The 14,936-nt window shown below is 38.7% G+C and overlaps 1 protein-coding gene across 1 annotated transcript in view; it reads left to right on the top strand.

Moving 5' to 3' along the window:
- The window catches only part of NCAM2 (neural cell adhesion molecule 2), a 303,009-nt gene extending 294,309 nt beyond the window's left edge, over window positions 1–8,700 (top strand). Inside the window, exons 17-18 of the mRNA XM_063347313.1 lie at window positions 27–146; window positions 6,555–8,700. Of these exons, the coding sequence (XP_063203383.1) occupies window positions 27–146; window positions 6,555–6,666 (232 nt within the window). The 3' untranslated portion in view covers window positions 6,667–8,700. The remainder of the gene's footprint in view (window positions 1–26; window positions 147–6,554) is intronic.
- Window positions 8,701–14,936: the final 6,236 nt, after the last annotated feature.

Genomic DNA, 14,936 nt, shown 5'->3' with positions numbered 1-14,936 from the left:
ACTAAGACTCTTTTAATAATTTTTAGGAAAGATGGATCAAAAGAGCCAATAGTGGAAATGCGAACAGAGGATGAAAGAATTACCAATCATGAAGATGGGAGCCCAGTAAATGAGCCAAATGAGACAACTCCGCTCACAGAACCGGAGTAAGTAGCCTGACATTCCCCAGCTTTTCTCACAAGCTCCTTCTGGCTGCAAGGATGAACTGGACTTCCCACACTCTGGGAGGGAGATACACAGCATCACCAGCATGGTGTGCTGCGGCAGAGCAGTTTACCAGTGTAATTTTTTACAATAATCGATCTAAATCACGGTATGCCACTATCGTGGTTTAAACCCAGCCAGCAGCTAGGACCATGCGGCCACTCACGCAGTTCTCCCCTCTCACCCAGAAGAGCAGGGAGAAGAGGGAGAAAAGGAGGGGAAAGGGAAAGGAAAAAAAAAACAAACTTGTGGGTAGAGATCAAGACAGTTTAATAGAAATAATAACAGAAAAGGAAAATAACAATAATAACAATAATAATAATGACACAAGTCAGTCTCACCACCCAGTGAATTGGCACCATCCAGAGCAGTGATTGCAGAGTACCCCCTGCTCTGGCCAACCTCCCATTTATATGGAGCATGACGTCTATGGTACAGAATATTCCATTGGCCATTCCGTTGCTCTGTCTATGCTCCTTCTCAGCTTCTGTGGGAAGCTGAAAAGAGTCCTTGAAAAGTATAAACATCAGTTAGCAATAACTAAAACAATATGCGTTATTGACATTCCTTTCACAGCAATCACTAGAAAGAAAATTAACTCTTTCCCAGCTGAAACCAGGACACCCATGTACAATGGCTGAGGTTATCAGTAGATGTTTTTCTCTTCTTCCTGTGACCCAAAGCCCAACCACATCTGAGCGTTATCCAGCCCTTGGATGGCAACACCACCATAGTGGCAATCATGAGACGTATCTTTATACCACTACCTGTTTGGAGGTTAGCAAGTATCCAGGGAAATTTTCTGGCCCTCCCTGATGCCCTGACTCCTGAGGAGCTCCTCTTATGCTCTTGGTGAAAACAGACCTCGTGTCAGGGCTGGAGGGGCACAGGTAGCTCTGCCCTTCACTCCCCGGCCCACCCGTCCCCTCTGACCAGGGTCCAGGAGCCCCATATCATCTCCAGCCTCATTGGCAGCCCATGCCCAACCCTGGCCCTGGTGGGACACAGACCCACATGCTGCTGCCACCCCAGCTCTGCCCACTGCATTCAAGGGCTGGAAGGTGAGGTCAGGTCTCAGGCAGCTCTGAAGCTTGCCCCGCTGCTCCCTCGCTGCTCCCAGTTAACCTCCAAACCCTGTGGGGGGACCACGGCCGGCAGAGGCAGGTCACAGCCCTGCCCGCTTCTCTCTCAGCCCCAGCACCCACAATCATCTCACCCTTCCAGCCTTCCTGACCCTGCAGTAGTAGCTGATCAGGAAAAGGAATTTTAGTGAGCTGCAGCTCATTTTTACCACATACCCAGGGCCTACCCAGCAGTTATTAACCACTCTGCATGAATAATCTGACTCACAGGAGTGGCCTTAGATTGGGTCACACACGCATTCCCCCCCCCCACCCTGTATGTAGCGCATAATGATCCTATGCTCCAGGCACTCAGCTGCCGCAGCGTGGTCCCTTCCTGCTTTCACTCACACAACTGAGAGCTTAGCTCAGTATTTAAGTCTACGTGGTAATTGGATCAACAGCACTGAAGGGTAGCCATTTTGCTCAGTACTCACATCCCCCCTTCCCATCCTGGCAAGCTGTTCTCAGCACAGAAACTGCAGCGGTTTTCCCCTTGGGCTTGCAGTCTCTGGCTGTCTCCTGAATCACAGGGACCAGCCTTGGGCTTGGGGATCCCAGGTGCTGGCGGTCAGGCCCTCTCCTCCATTTTGCCGCTGCAGCCCTTGGAACAGACTAAACTGGGTAGAGTGGCCAGTGGTTGTACTCGAGTAGTGCTTTTCGAAATGTGTGGAGGGTAAACTAACATTTGTGATAGGGCACAAGGAAGCCAGTATTTTGCTAACCATATTGTCACAACGAGAGCTTCTGGTGTGCTTTTTTTTCTTTTTTTCCTGAAAATATAGGTTGAATAAAAACTATTATTTCAACAAAGGTGATGACAGTACCATTCCTTCTATTGAGAGCCCACCTAGTGATGTTAAAGGACATGAACTGATTGCTCAAGAGTTTCATTTCTGAGCCTCAAAAGTTGATTGATTTGAAATTATTAAAGACAACTCCAAGTTTCTTTGGTTTGAGCCCAAAGCTTTTCACATGATGTGACAATCTCATACCTTATGAGATCTTAAAGCTGTCAGGGCTACAAAGACACTTCTGTAGCAAATATACAAACTCACCTGTTGATTATTTGATGGAATCTCAGTTGTTTTTTAAAAGGAGAGGATGTTCTTATAAAAGTCTCTTTCTGAAAATACAACAAAATTGCCTTCCTTGCCATTACCTAGAACTGCAAATGCCAGAACCTTTAATAAGAAAAAAGCCTGTCTTATTGGCTGTTATTGGTATTTGTAGTCAATGTGGGAAGGTGCTAAGTAACTGCACATTAAGCTATATACTTCTTTAAAGAACCTGTGCGTGAAGACTTCAAACTTGTGTTAATTAAATAATTATGGAATTTGCTGAATGACTAGTGATATACTTTCTCTTCATATTAGAATTTATACTGAGGAGCACTGTAGAGAACCCACAGTTATCTAAGGAGTCAGGGGAATGTAGTTGTAGAGATTGTACACTCCAGCAGGCCTTGGGCATGTTAGTGAGTAAGGCACCAGGGCTACATGTTTTCATGCTTCATGACCATTTATAGCCCCAGATGTTGCAAATACAAATAAGATGCATCTAGCAAGGGACACAATATAAGGAAAGATTAAGTTCACTTCTTCCTGCTTGTCTCAGTCATTAGAACAGCTGACAGGAGTGAAATATGAGAACGTTTAGAACAAAAATGTTTTATTATCTTAAAGGAGGGGGAAAGAATCAGTCACTGGTGGCACAAAAAATAACTAAATCATAGGAACAACTGATAAGGAGTTTGATGGGTATTATGTCCTTGGGAGAATAAGACTGCTAAGAGTTATTAATAACGATGACAGTTTCCTTCTTGGTAATTTCTTCTCCCACAAGCAATGGGAAAAGGCAGCAGTCCAAGGATGGAGCTGGATGGAGGTTAGCTAAAGGTTCTGGACAGTGTCACTTAGGAAACCAAAGATGAATAGAGCATCGTGCAGTGAGGACATCTGAAGGGACGCTGGTGCTAGGGGAACGTGGAAAGACCTTCTGCTCAGACAGAAGTCGTAACAGATGAAACAGAGAAGCAATATAAAGTGTGGCTGAGAAGCCACTAAAGGAAAGGAGGATGCAACAGGGTAGAAGTAAGTCTCTCAGTAGCAATAACACAAAAACACATTGTCAACAACAGGTGCTATCAGCCAGAAAGGCACACGCTGGGCAGGGCAAGGATGACCAGCGGGAATCTTGGAGGGAAGAGCTTAGCTTGCAGGAAGGAAAAATGTCAAGGACGTTGCAGGCAGGCAATATTCATGCAAGGTGGGATTCGTTCTGGCTAATTATGGCTGACTTAAAGGTATACAAGATAAGCCTTCAATTTAAATTATAGTAAATATTTTGAATAATTAGTTGAATGATTTTGAATACTGCCAAATTATACTCAGAACTTTAAATACAATTTAAGCATTTGTGGAAAATAATTAGTGAAGAGATGACTTCCTCTTACATTAATGGGGTCTTTTCATTATATTGCTCAGTATATTATTCAGTAATCTACATTTTACTTTAACTCAGATGATTCGTGTCACAACCAGGTTTGGGATTCATGTGTGACAGATGAATGCAAAGCACTTTTGCCTGGAAGTCAAAAAGTTTTAATAACACTGGCAGGAAATCGATTTAAGATGTGCATTCATAATATATTTCTGTAATATGATTAAAATATCACATGCAGTGTGGTACTATAATTACATTCTTAATCTGACATTTCTGTGTTTCCAGTATTGGTTGAATTTTTCTTAGTATCAATGAAGCTGTGTGAATTCCAGTATCAAAATGGCTGGGAGCCATTTTCCAATAAAATAGGAAAGTAAATATTCTAGTTAAAATTTTGCATGGGTAATATCAGCAGAATATTGCAGTTAGACCACAGGCAGTGCTAGAGGAAGTCAATATTATTAATGATTGATAACAGCTAGTATCTGATTAAAGCAAAAGAGCATTTTAAAGTTCTCCAGTCTTTTTTTTTTTTTTTCATTTTTCCAAAATGGTTTTATTATAAAATGCTTTAGAATTTGGAAATATTCCTCTGCCCACCTGAAAAATATTAAATTATTTCAAATAGGTGTAGCTAAAGAAAAAATAGGTGTAGAAAAATTGGTGTAATTAAAACATTTCAACTTGATTTAATTAATTAAAACATGAAAAATATTGAATGTTAATAGAGATTGAATATGAGTTAATGTTTGAAACAAATGGAGAGGAAAATTCCAAAATAACAAAAATGTTGGTATAGTCAAAAAGGAAAAAGTCTAATGATAACTGAACTGATAACCTCACATCATATCCAAAAAAACCCCACAAGTTTTTAAAAACAGTAAGGTCAAAGAATGGTGGATGGACTTTTTGATGACCAAAACGTGTAAAACATTTTATTTGTTTGTAATTTTTTTCCTTGCTTGCATTGAAAGCAAGGCTAATTTTATCACACTGTTTGCATGAAGATGGATTTCAGTGATATCTAGTATCCCTCAACAGCGTTCTAGCAAATCTTCCTATTTCAAATAATTAGAAATTATTTGTAACATGCTCTTATCCATTCTCCAAAACCAGTCTATTTTAATTTCCACACAGTATATTTTGTCAATTGCCCAGTTATCACTTTGACTAAATATTTCCTCCCTTTCAGAATTACTCTGCCTTTATATAAAACTAGATTAAATTAGGTCTTTTTGAAATACTAGTTTAAGTGCTTTGCATGATCAGGCCTTTAACACAGGTGCCTGCTTACCTGAAATGCCTCACATGAGCCGCTCTTCCTCTGTCCCAGTGCTTTATCCTCTTTTAAAAATAGATTTGCATTGATTCTGCTGTTTCCATTATTTCAGGCATCGTGTTGTGGGCTGAAATCTGTTTCCTTTGGGTGTGCCATGTGAAACAGACAATTACTAGGGAGCTCCCTCTGTGCTCGAAGCCAGACAGCTGATATATATCCCACATATTTTACTGGAATAGAACAAGTTAGTCTTCTCTTTGATTTCTCTTAGAAATAGGTTGTGCTGGTGATTTAACCTCTAGATAAACCGCATCTTTCTTAGTTCATTTCAGACAGTCTAAATTTCATAAGACTGGGAATTTGGGTATTGCTTTGGTTTATTTGTTGTTATTAAACACTGTTATTACAAGACATTCCTAAGGGATTCCTCAGACAGGTTTTGAACACTGTATTGTTCTTTGGGACATCAAAGCAATCACAGTGGAACTTTACTGAAACGTTTAACAGTTCTTATGAATAAAAGAGCCACATGCATACCATTCCCTAGTTAAAAAACAGAAAGCAAACCCGAACTGGAATCATGATTAACAGCTATTATGCCCAGGAGACATTATTACAGGAATATCTGAGTAAACCGTACATATTTTTGACATCTATACTTTTTGACAGCTAACTACTGGCAGTAGGGAATCAATGATTTTCAAGACCTTTTTGAATGAAATCAGTGTTTCTCTTTCCTGTAAAGCAAGGGTGGGGACTCATTTGCCATTGGAATTAAGGATTATAAAACCCAAAAGAATCTTTAGACTGTTTCTGAAAGTAACATACCATTTGAAGGTCTTCTTGCATTCAAATAAGAACAGCTTCTATCACAGGGGTGAACGCAGACAGCTTCTTATTGTGCCATTTCTGAGTTTTCACTAAGCTTATCTTAAAAGAGCTATAAGTTATTAACACAGCTAGATTGTGTGCTCTAGCAAAAATAAACCGTAGAAGTTTCTAAACAATAACATAACCTCCATTACCTCTTTGTGCTATAAGAAATTATTCCCTTTACCTTGGCATAACCTCCAATGATAGATGTCGTCTTCAGTATACAAATGAATTTATATTTAGAAACAGACATAAAAAAAAGAGTATAATCTAGATTCAGCAAAAGGCTTGACTGTAATGTTTCATAATATCCTCAGGAACACATACCTCCATACTGTCTTGAGTCAGGTTATTTGGCATTCTCTTGTTTCTTTTGTCTTATTGAAGAAACTGCATTTTGGGCAGCAGCAATGTTCTTATCGTGACATTTAGCTTTTTCTGGCTTTGTAAAAATGGAAAGAGTTAATGAGTATTTCTTTAAAAGCAAAGAACCTCAGTAATTATACTTTATTTTCAATAAATTACATTTCTAGAAACACTGTGGACTGTGTAAACAATACATACTTTGTAGACTTAAATTACAGAATATGTGTTATTTATGTACTACCATGATTCCTCTTTTCTTCTGATAGGAAGCTGCCACTAAAGGAGGAAAATGGGAAAGAAGCTTTAAATCCAGAAACCATAGAAATCAAAGTTGCTAATGACATCATCCAGTCAAAAGAAGATGATAGCAAAGCATAATAAGATAAACTACAGCTGTCTGGATAATGCATTTGGATTGAAGTAACCCTGTGACCAAAACTTTACAGCTGACCTTAATTTCTTGGGAAACTTAAGCTTGGAATAGTTAGTACATGTGTACATATGATGAAACAGTTTATGTCTACAGTTCCTTTCTATTTTTTTGTTAATGGTTTTAGTATGTAGTTTTGCTGACATCAAGTCCCATGGTATAAATTTGAAAAATCTGCAGAATAAGAACTGTAATTTATTATATGACGAAGTATGTCTCTTTAGAAGAATACTTTACAAAGCACCCCTAACCACAAACAACACAACAGGTCTCTCCAGATCCTACAGTGCAAGCTACATACATGAAGTGCCATACGCTACTGTATTTGTTTCCATTTATAATAAAGCAAAAGTTTAGGTTGCCTTTAAAACAAAAAGGAAACCAGTCTTAGCGTAACATTGAAGACCTTAGCACTAGCAGACACTCAGTAGTCATTCCAGCTGTGCTTACCACCTGAAACAAACACAAAAACACTCTTCAGCATTGAGCCAGCTCCACCTGCAGTTCCACCTGGGTTCTTCAGTATAATAAAAAGTTGGTAAACACGACGTCCAGATTGAAATAAAATTAGCTAAATATTTTATAGCAGTATATTGGCCTCATCCTAACTACATGACTGTGACTCTGAAAGGCCCCAGGATTTTCAGTGCTTCTGGTTTTCGGTATTAATGTTTGGGAGGTTGCATGTAAACTAAAATGCAGAAAGGTGTGAAAAGAAAACTTTTTTGATTATAATCTTGGCTTTAATTGAATTACAATAACCACAAACTCAAAATATTTATCCCGACATTTATATACATATACAGTATTTGTTCTTCTTTTAGTTCTAACCTTTTAGTTAAGGGATAAAACTGCATTTTAGTGTAGTAGATATATTTTCTCCCCAAATCAGTACATTAAATTTTAAAAGTTGGCCTTATTAAAGTAGCACTTGTTCCTTTATGATTTCATACTCTTTGTCTTAACAAAAAAAAACCCATAAGAACAGATGGAAAGGAGGACTTTGGCTAAACAGTTAGAAACAGTTTTAAATTATTAATTAATAGCATCTTTTATTAGCTTAAATACATTTTTCCTGTTGACCATTCCTTAAGATAAAACTTTTTACTTTTTATTATTCTGGCTAACATGCAGCTTTCTGAAATTTGACTGATCTATTTGATAAAAAATTAATTCTTATTTATTATCATTGATTTAATGGTGCCACTAATTGGAGCAATATATTTTGTTTCCATTCCAGCATAGCGTATCCACTTGTCAGCAGTAAATTGTAGAGTACCTTGTGGATTTTCTACACCTAAGTCATACCTGAGGTTTAAGTGTAGCTTCACTCTGCAAATTACATTCTCTCCATCCTATATTTGAATTTTGCTCATATTTGAAGTCCTTACACCTCCTGATTTCCCACAGAATGTCATCAACCCTTAGCTGGTATTTTGTAGTCATGGCAAAGTGGTGCAGTAAAGCTGAAAGTGAAAGATAAAAGAGTGTCCTTAAATTTGGGGAAAACGGCAGGTTAACCTTCGTGTTGACCCAAGCTTTAGTGCATTTGAAAGAGCTAGGATGATATGTTTAGTTCATAGATCTTTCATATTACAGAATCACAGAATCTTCATGGTTGGAAAGGACCTTTAAGATCATCTAGTCCAACCAAACAACCTACAGTCTCTGCCACTAGAGCATGCCCTGAAGTGCCACATCTAGACGTTTCTTAAATACCTCTAGGGATGGTGACTCAACCACCTCCCCGGGCAGGCTGTTCCAGTGCCTGACCACTCTTTCAGTAAAGTAATTCTTCCTAAATCTAATCTAAACCTCCCCTGCCACAACTTCAGACCATTTCCTCTGGTCCTGTCATTATTTACATGGGAGAAGAGGCCAACACCCACCTCTCTCCAGCCTCCTTTCAGGTAGTTGTAGAGGGCAATGAGGTCTCCCCTCAGCCTCCTCTTCTCCAAGCAGAACATGCCCAGCTCCCTCAGCCTCTCATACGACTTGGTCTCCAGACCCCTCGTCAGCCTGGTAGCTCTCCTCTGGACACGCTCCAGCACTTCAATGTCCCTCTTGTACAGAGGGGCCCAGAACTGAACACAGTACTCGAGGTGAGGCCTCACCAGTGCCGAGTACAGAGGCACCATCACCTCCCTGCTCCTGCTGGCCATGCTATTCCTGATACAAGCCAGAATGCTGTTGGCCTTCTTGGCCACCTGGGCACACTGCTGGCTCATGTTAAGCTGGCCATCCACCAGCACCCCTAGGTCCTTTTCTGCTGGGCAGCTTTCCAGCCACTCTTCCCCACTTTTCTTTTTTCATTTTTCAAAACCAAGTCATTTTATTATTTTTTTTTAAAACTTTTTCTCCCTTTTGGAAATATCTACAATGAACCAAGTAGTTTAAAACAGAGGCATACTGCTGGTGTGGCTAGCATAAGAGGCCAAATTGCCACAAAACAAGAACCAAAGTGAAAAGAATGGGTAAGAGGAGATAGCAATGGGGAATGAAAGTCATGAAAGGGAATAATTTAAAACTGCTCTGAGGAAGTCTCTTTAAATGCTAAGGCACTACTTCTGGGTGAAGCAAAGATGAAGATATTCCTTTATGACCTCTCACTGTTGCTCCCATGTACTGAGCAGGTAGTATTACCAAATAGCTGCTTGTCTGTTAACTATCTGTCTTGTTTCTTTCCAAGCAAGTACACAGTGAGCAGGACTGCCCCCTAACCTATTATTAAGAGAACCAGCTGTCTCATTTGTATAAATATGAATATATATTCTTTCTATAAGGTATGTAGTTGCAACTGGACTTTCTCCCTCTATCAAAATGGAAGGAAGGGACCTGAAAAGTTCAAGCAGTTGAGAATAATGCAGTTGAGAATAATGCAGTTGGTGTGGCTTGAACATCTGCACCCCACATCATCTCATGCAGTATTTTTACCCGGATGAGGATGAAGATAGGAAACATCCTCTCCTCTTCTACCTGCCATCACAAAGTTAGGTGGTGCCATTCATATTTGCATAAGTCAAGCTTCGCTAGGCAAATGGTGCTTTTTCTGACGCCAGCACGATCATTTGCACATGGTTCCTATACAATGTAGGCAGAGCTAACAGTGTCTAGGCTTAACTGTAGATACATTTCAAATTAGAAAAGACTTACACAAAAAATCTTCATGGCCTAACAGCTATACATTGGGGGTTTGGTTCTGTTTAGTTTTTTTCTTTTTCCTAATATGGCCTCTAATTACAATGTGACGGGTTTAGAGGATTTAAGAGGTCTTGTCAGCACGTGTATTATTAAGATGCTTGTGATACTCTTTACAAGTAAAATATATTGCAAAGTTATTTGAGTATTGGAAGAAAAAGCATTTCCCACTATATTGGATTACAAATCAAAAGCTGTTTCCAGAAGTATTTGTTTTCTTCCTGCTGTTAAGTCTCTTGCCGGTTGGGCTATGTGAGAGCTGAGAATTAAACAGTTCTAAATTACTGATGGACTGTTCCAAGCATACTCTTTGGTCTGTGGATTAATAGGTTATCTCTTGTGCTTTGACTCTCATGCTGTGCAGGAGAAAGCCACACAATAACTATGAAAGAATGATCAAAACCACTGATATTTCCAAATATTTACAAATGAGGGACAGCACGTAGTAATTTGTAAGATATGTGTAGAACTGGGATAACATCATTTCTTTATTTTCTTTTCCTATTCTAGACTAAAAAGAAAAGAACAGGTATCTGTATAAATGTCACTTTTACTGTCTAAAAGTAATTTTAAGTGTTAGTATGAAATGTCAGAAGAGTTGACAGAATATAACTATTTGTAAAAGTAATCTGAATTGTTCCACTAACATACTCCAGGGACGAGGGTGGGAGGGAGCCATTGAAATTATTGACAGTGTGGAATGTGGCAGTGACAATCTCTCTTCAACAAAAAATAAGGAGTAAAATTAAGTAAAATGACTTAGAGCTTCTTGATATTCTTTTTTCTTTTTTTTTTAGTAGACATGCATTCTGATTTACCACAATAATAACAAAAGTTTTAATTAATGTTTGTTTTACAATTCAGTATACATATGTACTTTGGAGAGTTTTTCATGGTTTTGTTCGCTCGTTTGTTTTTTCAACTTCTGAGGGTTTTTTTTGTGGTTGCAGAAATATTTACTGTTCTGGTGATGCTAATGCCTAATGTGAAAAAGATTAATTTATTTAGGCCTCGGTCTTGTAAGAAATTTTGTGTGGCTGAACCCACTCCTCATATGGCACCCTACTGACATCAGTGGGGGTCGATGTGAGCAGGAGGATGGATGTACTTTCATAGGAGAGCTTGCAGGACTGGGCCTGCTTTCTGTCTCTTCATAGATATATACAACGTAGTTACACAGTGACAGTCATATATAAAGGCTGTTTGACAGTAGTCCATGGTATAGTAAATTCCATCTGCTGTCTTCAGCCTCTGCATTGATGTTCATCCAAAAAAGTGGCTTTCTTTTTATGATGGTAATTACTTTGATTATTTATTTAAGTGCCAATCATCAAACTGTAGTATAATAACCATGCCATTTTTCTGTTTCCTAGACTGGATAATGGAAATGTATTTGTGCCTTTTGATAGCATGCCACTCTGCTTTATTAAAGAAAAAACTTCAATAATTTGTCTACAAAGCCTGTTTAAAATATTTGAAAGCTTTATCATGACATACTTTTCTGCTCAAATATGCTCAAATACTCATCTAAAGTAAGCTGGAGATAGTATTCTCAAGTCACATTTTAAACAAAAAATTTGCAAAAATCTATTGAGATCACAATTCTAGTGAGGGTCAATAGTGGGTGTATGGCTGCTGAAAAGATTCAAGTAGATGGAGCACATGGTGAGTGCGTAGGGGTGTTTTGACCAATTTGTCAAGTTGAAGAGTCAGATAAAAGTCTCCTTAGTTCTAATTTGGTACTTAGGCCTAAAACATTAAAATCTTCTCTCAAATGTGAAAGATGATGTGGAGCATCTTCCCACCATTTTACCTCTGGAGTAAAACTGCAGTGAATATTAACAGTCATTTGTGGCCTCCCCATCTCTGTGTAAGCTATCATAGGAAATCATGTCTTTGTAGAGTAAGTGTTGTGTCTGTTGGATGACATTCACTCCTGATTAGAAGGCCTCCAAAAAGACCATTTACTGAAAAAGCTCAATACCCCTATTATGAATTGATCAACAGAGGGGTGCTGAGGGCGCTTCAAGAAGGGCCACAGTGGAATCAAGGTCTTACTGGGGTTTAAGATACAAACTGACTTCAGTGGGGCCTGAATTTCACCCACCCATCTCAGGGAGGCTCTGCATGTCCTTGGCTGATCGAGTCACTTTTGTGAATCAGCCTTCTAGGTGTAAGTGGAACTTAAATGTCCTGCCAGGCTCCTGCTAACATTTTGTGCAGGGGAGGTTTTCCTATCAGGAGCTTGTACTGATCAGGAAAAGCTGATAAAAATATCTGATCGCTGTTTTATCCCATACATTACTATATGCCCAGAAATTAAAGAAATAAAACATCCCTCTAAAGAATTCATTGTGATTGCAATAATTCTTTAGGCAAAGATGAAAACATTCTAAGAAGTAACATTTCTTCTTAAATCCCTTTGTTTAACTTCAGACACTTACGCTGATTGAGGGAAAGCTACCATGGTTAAATAAATCTTTTTTTAAAAAAAAGGATCAATCTCCTTTTTCAGATCATTTCATGCCATTTTCTGGAGTACCCAATCCACTTGACAGCAGTCCTGTAGTGGTGGGGGAAAACCACTCACTAAGTTTTAAGTGATCTTCAATATTTCTACTGCACATATTAATGTGTTCTTATATCATTTTATTTGAACCTGAGCCAAAAGGAAACTTGTCTATAACAAATTTGGCTTTGGATCAGGTTCTGAGTTTACCAGTCTCTTTCCTCTTAACAGGCATTGTGAGCCGTGTGATGTTTGACTTTCAAACTTGAATATTGGCCATTTTTAGCCCAGAGAAATGAAATAAATATTTATTGCCAAATTTGTATTGGCAGCTTTTAAGTCACAGGTGAGATTGGGAGTGGGTGAGATGACCAGACGCAGTGCCGACACAATTCAGGAAAGCCACTATCAGAGAGAACAGGTGACAAAGAATGAGCCGAGAGAGGGCTTGGAAAGTGGGAGCATCTCTCGTTAGCAGTAACAAGGGAAACAGGGAGCTAATGAAACAAGAGAGGCTGCTGGAGGGCATTGCCAAAAGGCAGGGTACTACTGCCTCTGAAAAGTGGAGGAGGGGTAACTTTAGCCGTCCTGTATCCTTTAATGTTGCTGTGTAAGTAGGCTACGTTTTTAAACCTGAAATGCAGGGTTGTGAGAAGGGAAAACAAACCCTCAGTGTCTCTATAGATCAGTGACAAATATATGAAGCATTCAGACCCCGCAGAAAGATAATTTCGTTGCTCATGGTGTAGAGTTCTCACTAAGAATTTTGAACTACTTAGACAAAGTTGTTTGTTGTTTTGTTTTTTTTAAAAAAAAAAAGCTTTCCTGCTCTGATGAACACTCGGTATGTATTTGTATGCTGTGTACAGTATAAGCTAAAGCATACCATATATTGTTTTTGTTATTCCACATCTTGTCAACAGCCCACTTGCGATATATACCACCTGAATTATATATTGATAAGTTAGCTACCACTGGAGCTAGTTTGTTTATTGTTTCAAAATCTTATGTCCCTATGAAATGCTATGTATATATATATCTCTCTATACTGTAAAAAGAAGTAATATTGCAGATGCTGGTTTTGTATTTATGAAAGACATTGAAAGTATGGCTTAAAGTATATCAATTATTTGTCACTCTTCACCATTTGTATATTAATAGTAAAGATACTTTTACTTTAATGAAGTGTTGTAGTTACATTTATTTTTGCTATGTGTCTTTCTGTCGAGAATGTCTGATTCATTACTAGTGTTATTGCCAAAAAGAAACATATGCATTATTTTCCCCCTATTATAGAAGTGCTGAATGATGATCAAGCAGTCTTGCAATTTATTATTCTCTTTTCTGTCAAAATGCATCACTGCTGTTAAAAACCACTATTGTAGCATCAGAAGTCTCTTGCTGAGCTTGAGGCCCATCATGATCAGCCCACTAAATGTTAGTTTTGAAAGATAATCTTTTTTTCCAGAGAATATGAGTGCAACGTTTTAAAAGTATTTAGCATATGCTAGCAAAAGATCTTATCGATAGAAGCTAGCTTGTTTTGCCAAGCTTTGAGCCTTCCAAAAGTTTGCAACTGTGTTAGCACCACCAGGAACTGATCATAACGGGTTGGGCACAGCCTACAATGAAATGGTCTTCATTGCTGGTTTGTATTCCACTAAGATGGAGGATCGGCGAAGCACACCCCAGACAACACATCTCAGCCACTTCCCTGAAACAGCAGAGGAACATCTATGACCTCTGTTTTACCACCAATAAAATGAAGTCTCCTAAGAGGCTTAATTCCCATGGAAACTTGCTAGATAGATTGTGAATTTGTGCCTTCAGAAAGCATCAGCTTTCTGGGGGCCACCTAAGCTCTAACAAACCACACCAGCCAAAGAATGGAGGGGCCCTACACCATAAAAAAAAATAATGTTTCACCCAACAGTCATCGTCTTCTTTTCACAGACCCTTAATCTCTGACCCTGCAGATGTCTTAGGCATGTGCTTCCCTAAATGTCAGTGGCAGCATCAGCAATTAGCAAAAAGGTTTCCTTGTGCTGAAAAACTGAGCTTGAGGGAACTGGTTCAGTGTCCTGTTAATATCAGTGCACCACTGAAAGTTTTTCATATAGTCACGTGTCTTGCTCAGAAGAAAGGCACACTTCATCAAATAAATTTAGTTCAGATATCTCAAGAGTTAATCGGTTCAGTGCACTGGCCACAAGATAGGTCCCCCCTTAATTTACAGGTGATCAGTAAGTACAACTATTGTGAGTTACTGATAATGCAAAGACAATGTTAGTTTTAGAAAAAGACCGAACTTTTTAAAATTCAGTCTTGCCACTATATTTCATGCTCTGATGTGTTTCAGACATGTTATTCAAAATACAAGAGAAATTATTTAAAAGTATATACAGATACTTTGATGGGGACAATTTATTTACTGGTGTCATTGCTAAATTAGAAACAGATAACACTGCACCAAAAAAAAAATAAACAAAATGGAAAAAATGTGTCACTTAC

This window comes from Chroicocephalus ridibundus, chromosome 1, assembly GCF_963924245.1.
Source record: "Chroicocephalus ridibundus chromosome 1, bChrRid1.1, whole genome shotgun sequence".
Lineage (NCBI taxonomy): Eukaryota > Metazoa > Chordata > Aves > Charadriiformes > Laridae > Chroicocephalus > Chroicocephalus ridibundus.
Note: the sequence above shows the minus strand (reverse complement) of the source record. Positions and strands in the feature narration are given on the sequence as shown.